The sequence below is a fragment of the Sinocyclocheilus anshuiensis genome, unplaced genomic scaffold, assembly GCF_001515605.1.
Source record: "Sinocyclocheilus anshuiensis isolate Anshui unplaced genomic scaffold, SAMN03320099.WGS_v1.1 scaffold2260, whole genome shotgun sequence".
NCBI classification, from domain to species: domain Eukaryota; kingdom Metazoa; phylum Chordata; class Actinopteri; order Cypriniformes; family Cyprinidae; genus Sinocyclocheilus; species Sinocyclocheilus anshuiensis.
Window position 1 is genome coordinate 368,948 of NW_015547625.1, and position 10,696 is coordinate 379,643.

Here is a 10,696-nt window from a genome sequence, read left to right on the forward strand (position 1 = left end):
TAATGTCTGTGTGTGTGTGTGTGTGTGTGTGTGTGTGTGTGCGCGCAGATGACGTCTCTATCACACCCCTCAGGCAGCAGATCTTTCTGGGTCTGGTGTCCTCACAGTACCAAGCCCGTCCTGATGTGGTCAGACTTATCTCAGGGCTGGACAGTGCTTGCATTCGTTTTGTCTATTTTTCCAGTGAAGAGGAAGTTCGGAGTAAGGTCAGCAGACATAAACACTCCTACACACAAATGTACAGTAATAGCAGTAATAGAGGTATTTTTTAGCCTGTCTAATGTTAACAAATAGCCCGAAAAGCCTTTGTGACATCAAATGAAAAGGAAAGTAATTTCAGAGCTGAAGCAAGTTTCTATAATTGGATACAATATAATAAATTAAAATCATGTAATATGTCATACACTACTGTTCAGACTTTTGGTGTCAGTATGATTTTTTTTGTAGGTAAGATTTATTTTGATCATAAAATACTGTAAAAACAGTAATATTGTGAATTATTATTATTTAAATATATTTAATATTATGTATTCTTCTGATGGCAAAGCTGAATTTTCAGCATCATTACTCCAGTCTTCAGTGTCATATGATCCTACAGAAATTATTCTAATATGCTGATTTTCTGCTAAAAAAAACACAAAAAAAAATTCAATGTTTATTATAAAAAAATTTTTTTTAACATTATTATCAATGTTTAAATCCATTATTATACATATATATTTGTGGAAACCATGATAAAAACTTTTTTCAGTATTTTTGATGAATAGAAAGTTCCAAAAAAAAGTATTCAAGAATAAAGAAAACGATGTAATCAATTTAATGCATCATTGTTAAATAAAAATATTAATTTCTTTTAAAAAAACATACTGATCCCAAACATTTTAAAGGTAATGTTTAAGAATGTGGTTATAGAGTTGATAGCTAGAATGAACATTTTAACTGTTGTAGGTTACAATGGGAATTCAGACAGATGTTAATAAAAAGGAATAGTTCAGTCGAAAATGAAAATTGGGTCGTTATTTACTCATGGTCGTTTTTTTTCAACAAAAGGAGAGAAAGTGCTAAGAAAAAAAGTACAAATAGTGTCAGCTGATATGATTCATGCACTATATTCCACATCAAATGATGTGTGAAGAACAGACCCAAATGTACTGCAAGCGCTTCTTTTGAACACTTACATTGAGTAATTAATGAAAAGCATTCATTTTGCATTGAACCAATCCTATGTAATCCTCGCCATCCATGAGATGATCCTACAGAAATGATTCTAATATGCTGATTTTCTGCTAAAAAAAACAAAAAAAAAAATTCAATGTTTATTATAAAACAATTTTTTTTAACATTATTATCAATGTTTAAATCCATTATTATACATATATATTTGTGGAAACCATGATAAAAACTTTTTTCAGTATTTTTGATGAATAGAAAGTTCCAAAAAAAAATGAATTTATTTGAAATAGAAATCTTGTAATGTTATAAATGTTTTTGTTGTCACTTTCGATCAGTTTATTGAATCCTTCTTGAATAAAAAAGTATTTGTTTCTAAACTTTTGAACGGTAGTATATAAATATATGACATACTGTTGTGCACTGACAAAACATGCACTGTAATGCCAGGAGCATGTATAAAAAAGTTAATGGGGTCTTTGTTGACTTTAGATCATGTTATGATTGTTGGATAGGAATGTTTTTGCAGGACCAACACAGGATGTTGATGTGGGAACATGTCCTAAATCATGTCATTTACATCGCAGCTGCTGTTTAACATTTTCATTATTCAAACAATGTTAGATGATTGACTGTACAAATGTTTTATTCATGTTATTTACAAGTTGAATCACTCCATGAGTAGGTGTTTGCTGAGAAAATGGGACTGGAGACGGGATGGAACTGTCACATCTCCCTCCAATCAGAGAGCTTCCCTCTCGACCCAGATAACGTGGAGGAGCCGGTGACCAAGGAAGGTGAGAGACAGAGTTATGCATTGCAGAGATTAATGCCAGTTATGACCAGTTCTGATCTTTTTATCCTTTTAAATTTGCATTTATTGATTTCAGAGGAGGAAATTCTGCTGAGAGACAGTGTCAGAGAGAGGGCAGAGTCAAGAGCAATGGAGCATGATGGAGCATGTCTCATCAAGGACCTAAACAGGGTGCCACTCATTTACACTATATTAACACTTCAGATTTCTATAAAGGCATTATTTAGACCTTCTAAGAAGCTGTTTTCCTTGTTGGGACCAGGACGTAGGATTTAGATCCCAAAATAGAGATAACCCGATTCTTGTTTTTCCAGGCCAAACTTCCAAAAGGAATAGAGAATGTGAGGCCACATCTGGAGGACATTGATAATGTTCCGTTGCTGGTCCCTTTATTTACAGACTGCACATCACAGAGTAAGACACGCACAAATATACACACGCACACAGACACACAAAATTAGTGTTGCAACATTTATTTATTTTATTTTATTTTATTTGTTGGTATTTGTCTAAATAAATGAAAAATAAAGTTATAAGCTCTTATGACTCAAATTTTGTTGACAAATGTAATGAATAAATTGTATTAATCTTTCAATAAAAATGCATTGAGCAGTCATTTATGAAAAACTGATTGATCAAAATTGACAGTAAAACAGTTAAAATGACTAAACAGTTCCTTTTTTTTTTTAAATGAAAGAACTGAAAGATGAAAGAAAGAAATACTTTTATTCCGCAAGGATGCAGTAAACTGATCAAAATTGATAATAAAGACATTTATAAAGTTACATTTTTTATTTCAAATAAATGCTGCTCTTTTGAACTTTCTATTCGCCAAAAAAGATATGACTGTTTCCATGAAAGTATTAAGCAGCAGTTTTTTTCAACAACAAGAAATGTTTAGCTAAAAAATTTAGCTACGTAAAAAATATATTTTAAAATATATTGAAATCGAAAACAGTTATTTTAAATTGTAATAATAATTAACAGTATTACTGATTTTACTGTATTTTTGATCAAATAAATGCAGTCTTGGTGGACATAAAAAAAAACATACAAAAAAAATCTTACTGACCCCAAACTTAGTGTGCATTATTTTTTTTTTACCTTTTAATTGTTCTCATCCCACTTGTTCTGATGCATCTTTTCATTATGTTGTATATAATTAAAACATATATTGCTTAAAAATATCTCTTCATCAGATGAATGAAATGAATTCATTTCTGAGTCATAAACACCTCCCTGAGAAAGCACAAAAAACTGCAGTCACTAGTTTTAGGCCTGCTTTGTCAGAGCTGGTTGCTTTTTTTTCTAGTTCTGGCAACACTGCTCAGACTTATTTATATCACCATCAACAAAGCCACCATTCTAAACTGTGCTTGTGTGTGTGTGTGTGTGTGTGTGTGTGTGTGTGTGTAGCTGAATGTGAGATGGTGTGTATCATGCAGGAGTATGGAGAGGTCGTGTGCTGCCTCGGGAGCAGTCAAAACATCGACAACAATGACATTTTCTTACAAAGTGATATCAGGTGATCTGTCTAGCCTTTAACTCACCTCTTCCCATTTGTCTCAATAACCTGCCAAGAACGGATTTACTCATGACATGACGTGACTTATTTTAATATTTTAACAACACCCTAATCCCAACTGATTGTAATGCCAGCATGAAACATTGTGGCATAAAAATTGCCACCTATATTGTCCGCAAAAGCATAATACATTTCACCAAACACATGTTGACCTTTTGTGACGTGTTAGCAGCCTGTTAGCATGTTGTTGTACTATATGAGTTAAATTGTCACAATGAAAGTAACCCTGGTTTTCCTATATAGCCAAGATTTCTAAGTGGAGTCATTTACCTTTATGCATTTATTTGATGCATTTTTATATTATATTATATTATACTATATTATATATACTTTACATTATCCATTGTTTCTGACTTATTAATTGACAGCATTGCTTTAGATCCTCTGGTTCCCACACGTTGTTGGTCCAATTCTGATGCAGCTTTGAACACATCAGACTCTTTAAGTGTAATTCAGCTCTCTAGCGCCATCTGTGGGTTGGCTTGCACAGTACAGTTTAACCAACAAGACAACAACACCGTCATCAGGCTCATCAAACAGGTGAATGTGGACACGCTTTAACACACATGTACACTAATGGATGTATAATATATTAGTAATTTTTATAAATACAATCATGTTGTTTTCTTCAGGCACGTCACACCACGGCAGGCATCAGAAAGTGTTTTCTGTTTTTGCTCCAGTGTCAGCTGTCCCTTGTCCTCATTCAGGTATAAGAGAGGACTATACGGTGGCCGAGAAGTGCAGAGCAAATCACAATTCTGAAAACAAAATAACAAATTACAAACGCAAATGCAAGTCTAAAAAACAAAATAACAATTCAGAAAGCACAACAACAAATCCGAAACCAAATTAACAAGTCAGAAAACACAACGTATGAATTGCCCTTACTCTGGAATAAAAAATACGGAGTGTATGTTTACATTTAGTTAAAAGTGGTTGTAAAACATCAGCTCCAGTGGTGCAGATGGATAAGTGCTCGTCGTTGGCTTTTTGACGCGATCGACCCGGGTTCGATCCTGCCTTTTGCCTAACTTTTTTTCCCTCCCTTTTCAAATCTCGTATCACATCGTAAATCATTTAATAATCCATTTAATAATTAAAATTATAATTTACACTCAATACGTTATTATTGCATACTGTTTTATAATGTACTACAATACTGAAGTGCAGATAATTGCCACTATTTGCAACAAGTAGTATACTTGATAGTAGAAATCCTGCTATTTTAAAATAGTGTAAATAGGTATTTGCACTTAGTGTAAATAGAATCCATTGCTAATACGAGATTTGGAAAGGGAGGGAGAAAAAAAATTTCGGCAAAAGGCGGGATCGAACCCGGGTCGATCGCGTCAAAAAGACAAGGGCATGCACTTATCCATCTGCACCACTGGAGCTGATGATTTATAGACACTTTTAACTAAATGTAAATAGACACCCCGTATTTTTTATTCCATAGTAAGGGCAATTCATACAATACATTTAAACTGAGCTTCTTTAATACCATCTCCGAACTTTCTACCACGACTCTGCTGTTCTTCGGCTGGTTCTTCCTGTATACGTTGATTGACAGATGCTTTTGTAATTTGTTATTTTGTTTTCAGAATTGTGATTTGCTCTGCACTTCTCGGCCACCGTAGGACTAGGAGTGTCACCTAAATAAAGCATATGCATAATAGAAATAAATAATAATAATAATTAACAAAACTAAAATACATTAATTAATTAATATACTTTTATTATTACATTGAAATATAATTTCTTATATCCAAAAAAAGGCCAGTTAAGGCCAATACAAATAATATACAGTAATATTACAATCAATATATACCTTGAATATATATATATATATAGAGAGAGAGAGAGAGAGATGGATGGATGGATGGATGGATGGATGGATGGATGGATGGATGGATAGATAGATAGATAGATAGATAGATATCAATTAAGTCTAACTACATAAACACGTGTCTGTATTTAAAATTATTAATATATTTAAATTAATTAGATGTAATTAATTAAACATTCATTGAACAATTTATTTATCTATTCATTTAGTTTATTTCTCAGTTTGCAAATAAATGTATATTTGTATACATTTTTGAGTAAATCGTTTAAAAGTAGATTTTTTTTATTTTATTTAATTGTTCATTTTTAGGGCACATTTAGGACTTTATATCACTGGTCTCTTTAATATGTCCCACATGCACTTAGTTACTTTGACGTTGCTATTTCTGTCAGAAGTAATGAGTAACACACTCATGATTTACACCAAAAGCTCAGAGTTTGACAGGTGCCGCTGAGTAAGCTGGTGTGTGTTTGTTTATTTCCACAGATTCTGGCATGTGTGTGTCAACTTCCTCCTCCTCTGGGCACAAGTGATGTCCTCTTTCTGTCCTGTTTCTATTTTCCCTTACTGAGGTAAAATAGAATATAATTAACAATAACATGCATCCAAATACATGCACAAAATGACCCAAAAAAATCAATAATAAAAACTGAGAGGGCTCCTAAACATTCAGTCAATATATGTGTTCTTAAAATTGAAATTGCCCTGATCTTGAATGTTTGATCAAATAAACGTGTATTATAGCTGTCCTAGTTTAGTTTTGTGTATGTTTTTGAAGGCATCATTTTATTATTATTTACTCTCTTTTAACTAAATTCCTTTCTCTTTCCAGTGTGTCCCTTCTGGGAAAGCCATCTGACAATTCCATCATGAAAGTTCCTACTGGGAAAAATCTCAGATTCATACCAAAAAAGGTAAAGAAACAGGAAAAGCTTTTAAAAAGGGGTCTGTAATGTACTTTCTGAATATTTCAGTTCATCTTTCATTGGCCTGGATAATATTCACAAAAGAGCATCTGCTTATTGAGTTAATTCTAAGTTGTTTTGATACACATAACACTCATTGTATAATTGATCAGCTAAAGAGATGTGCAGTAGTTTTGTGTATTTCTCTGCAGACATTGCGGTTGTTTGTGCTGTGTTTCCTGGTGAAGTTTGGTCTCACCGTGTGCACCTTTCTCACATGCTTTGGCCTCATGCTGCACAGCTTCTGTCTTGATATTAACCATCAAGATGAAGATCTGTGTCACCCAACATCACTGCTCATGTATGTGAAAGTGTATGTGATGCGTTTAGACTAATAGCATTCTAACATAGTTCTACTCTTTTTACTTCAGATATTCTATTTTCTGTGTGACAAATGAATTGTGATTTGTATTCTTTATTAAAAAAAAATTTGTCACTCGGTCTGCCAAAAGTTGAAGGAATAATTCACCCAAAAATGAACATATTATAAAAATTTACTCCATGGCCATCTATTTTGTTTCTCCATCAGAACAGATTTAGAGAAATGTAGCATTACATCACTTGCTCACCAATGGATTCTCTGCAGTGAATGGGTGCCGTCAGAATGAGAGTCCAAACAGCTGATAAAAACATCACAATAATTCACAAGTAATCCACATGACTCCAGTCCATCAATTAATGTCTTGTGAAGTGAAAAGCTGTGTGTTTGTAATAAATAAATCCAGCATTAAGACATTTAAAAACATTGAGTCCTCTTTCCATAATGTTGCTTTCTCCAGTGAAAATCTTGTATCATCTGAATCACGTCAGAAATATGCACTGATAAAGTGCCGTTTTCAAATATGTCAGTGGATTTCGATGTGAAAAGATAACAGGGGATGGACTTTTTCACTAGCAGAAGCATTGTTATAGATTATGGACTGGTCACTTTAAAATTAAAAAGTCTTGATGAATTTGTTTCTTACAAAAACACAGCTTTTCACTTCACAAGATGTTAATTAATGGACTAGAGTGGTGTGGATTACTTGTGGATTATTGAGATGTTTTTATCAGCTGTTTGGACTCACTCTGACGGCACCCATTCACTGCAGAAGATCCACTGGTGAGCAAGTGATATAATGACAATTATTAAAAACAATTGTTTTTTGGATATCATGAAGTCATGTATCAACAATGTATCATACTACACAATTCATACTGTTTCACATACTGTTTTAAAAAAATTGTATAGCATATAAATGAACCATAGATGTTTTTTGTGCAAATTCACCCTTGTTGTGTTGCTGAGATATGGAAATAATATACAGTATAATAGTAAACGTGAATCTGTTTTGCGTATTTGTCTGCAGGAATTCAACAGTGTGGTCTCCTGACTGGTACGGCAGGCACTCAGATGGTCTAAGTCTGGCGCAGAAAGTCATCGCCTTTCTTGTGCTGCTCAATGCCAGTCAGTGACAATTCCTTTGTGGTGCTATTTTCATTTTTTTCCAGTATTTTTATTCTTGGTTGAACAGTTCCTTCAACGACATCAAGCTTGCATCATATTTTAAAGCTAAATCATTCAGCATACTGAAAGTGAAGATGTGTCCGAGTGTGAACCTGGTGTTCCCTGTGTCTGTGTGTGTGTTAAGTGTGTACATCTATCAGTCATGTGCATCGCTCAGCTCCCATGTGGAAACAGAGCCCGCTGAGCAACCATTGCTGGTGTGCTGTCATCTGCATTGTGTAAGTAGCTTTTTATCATGACATATTGATACATTTTGTGTTCTGTACATTAAAAAAAATTGTCATCATTTACTCACCCTCATGTTGTACCAAACTTGTATGCATTTCTTTCTTCTTTTGAACACAAAATAAGATATTTTGAAGAATGTGTGTAACCAAACATCTGACAGTAGCCACTGACTTCCATAGTTTTTTTCCAAACTATCCCTTTAAAGTCTAATTAATAACTTCAGAAGCATGATAATTTTTATGGAAGTTATGGAATGGTCATTTAAATACCAGGCTGTCTCTGTTTCCCTCACAGGCCAGTTCTTAATGCTTCTTTGGCAATGGTTTCCCGCTTCTTGTGGCATGACCCTGACCACATGTTCTGTATCTCGGATATTCCCATGGCATCCTGGGTGTTAGGAATCCTCTGGCTGATCCCGCTGGTCTTTATCAACGAGGGCATCAAACTGCATGAGATCAGGTAATACAACCACAATAATATAATGGTTACACTTTCTAATAAGTCATTAGCAAACGGTATGTAATGCTGTCTAGATCAGTAGTTAATATACCGTATATCCAAATAACAATCTATACTACCATTCAAAAGGTAAGAGGTTGGTTTGTTTGTTTGTCTTTAAAGAAGTCTCTTATGCTCACCAAGGCTGCATTTATTTGATCCAAACATACAGTAGAACAGTAATATTGTGAATGTTATTACAATTTAAAATAACTGTTTTCTATTTGAATAAATGTAATTTATTCCTGTGATCAAAGCTGAATTTTCAGCATCATTACTCAGTGTTCAGTGTCACATGATCCTTCAGAAATCATTCTAATATGCTGATTTGCTGCTCAAGAAACATTTCTGATTATTATCAATGCTGAAAACAGTTGTGCTGCTTAATATTTTTGTGGAAACCATGATACATTTTTTGTAGGTTTCTTTGATGAATATGAAGTTAAAAATAACAGCATTTATTTTAAATAAAATCTTTTGTAACATTACAATTATTTTAACATTAGTCTGTGACTTTTGATCAATTTAATGTCTTTACTGAATAAAAGTAAAATTAATAAAACCACTTTTAATGGGAAGTCGTGGCCTAATGGTTAGAGAGTCGTACTCGTAACCTAAAACGTTGCGGGTTCGAGTCTCGTACCGGCAGGGATTGTAGGGGGAGGGAGTGAATGTACAGCGCTCTTTCCCACCTTCAATACCACAACTGAGGTGCCCTTGAGCAAGGCACCGAACCCCCAACTGCTCCCCGGGCGCCGCAGCAAAAAAATGGCTGCCCACTGCTCCGGGTGTGTGTTCACGGTGTGTGTGTGTGTTCACTGCTGTGTGTGTGCACTTTGGATGGGATAAATGCAGAGCACTAATTCCGAGTATGGGTCACCATACTTGGCCACATGTCAGGTCACTTTCACTGTCACTTTAATTCAAATCTTACCATTGCTCTTATGTATCATGTATGTTTTCATTGAAATAACATATGTAAAATATATAATTATATTAAAAATTTAACATTAATGTTTGTTGTAGATATTTATTAAAATATTTTACATTTAAGACAACTTTTAAGTAATTTAATTATTAAAAAACAAAAAGTTATTATTTAAAATGAATATAAATGAATGCCATTATTAAAGTTTTATTGTGTCATACCTGTTAAATATCTGTGGGTTTGTGATTGTTTGCTACAGGATGAGGGTGAGATACCAGAAACGACAGAAGCTTCAATTTGACACCAAACTCGGCATGAACTCCCCTTTTTGATACGTCTGTCAAAAACAAGTCACAAAAATACATACACACCCTTTCATATTGACACCAGAATTAAATAAAATACAGATTCGGTATTAACAGTGTTGACCTTTAGGTGGCAGTACTGCAATGAGAACAAAATTAGCAACCTCTAAAAAACACACTCTCTAGTCTGCAGATGCTAATTTCATTTTATCAACAGGAAGTTATATCACCTTACTTACTTTCAAGTTATTTTACTGCATGGTGACACCTCAATCTCTCATGTTGATTTTTTTTTGTCGCAGTTTAGAGAGGTTAATCTTTCTGATTTTCTTGATTGCCTTATAATCAGGCTTTAACTACATGTATTATTTTAGTATTTAGTTTTTTAATTACTTAATCAAGCACAACCTTTGATTAGTATTATACTTTTCAGTACTAAGTTTTACTGAAAACACAGCACAGCATATGTCTTTACTATTGTCCATGCCTTCTAATGAAACTCATTTAATATACTGACATTTGATGTTATCATAAAAAATCCATAGCCCAATATATATTATCGCCCCGTGAACAGATGGATGTGTTAAGTGCTTTTAATAAAATGTCATTTATGAGATTCTGGGTCAGCAGATATGAGAGTAATTGACTTGTCATTCTCCGTGCGTGTGTGAACCTCGTCAGCTACCTGAACACACTTTACTGATGTCTGAATTTACACTATATAGGGAAACGGGCAGCTTTATGATATAAAAATGCTTCTGCACACCAGGGAAGGTCTTTGCATGTGTATTAGTGAGTGTATGATATATCTCTCACACCCATCTCCCCTTGCCGCCTCCGTTAAAAC

At 33.9% G+C, this 10,696-nt stretch overlaps 1 protein-coding gene across 1 annotated transcript in view; it reads left to right on the forward strand.

Annotated features, from left to right (window-relative positions):
* The window catches only part of LOC107701771 (transmembrane protein 94-like), a 27,845-nt gene extending 17,814 nt beyond the window's left edge, over positions 1–10,031 (forward strand). Inside the window, exons 15-28 of the mRNA XM_016503876.1 lie at positions 49–206; positions 1,856–1,967; positions 2,061–2,155; positions 2,299–2,398; positions 3,401–3,509; positions 3,938–4,109; positions 4,202–4,279; positions 5,905–5,990; positions 6,251–6,332; positions 6,536–6,684; positions 7,733–7,830; positions 8,015–8,108; positions 8,413–8,577; positions 9,804–10,031. Of these exons, the coding sequence (XP_016359362.1) occupies positions 49–206; positions 1,856–1,967; positions 2,061–2,155; positions 2,299–2,398; positions 3,401–3,509; positions 3,938–4,109; positions 4,202–4,279; positions 5,905–5,990; positions 6,251–6,332; positions 6,536–6,684; positions 7,733–7,830; positions 8,015–8,108; positions 8,413–8,577; positions 9,804–9,876 (1,571 nt within the window). The 3' untranslated portion in view covers positions 9,877–10,031. The remainder of the gene's footprint in view (positions 1–48; positions 207–1,855; positions 1,968–2,060; positions 2,156–2,298; positions 2,399–3,400; positions 3,510–3,937; positions 4,110–4,201; positions 4,280–5,904; positions 5,991–6,250; positions 6,333–6,535; positions 6,685–7,732; positions 7,831–8,014; positions 8,109–8,412; positions 8,578–9,803) is intronic.
* Positions 10,032–10,696: the final 665 nt, after the last annotated feature.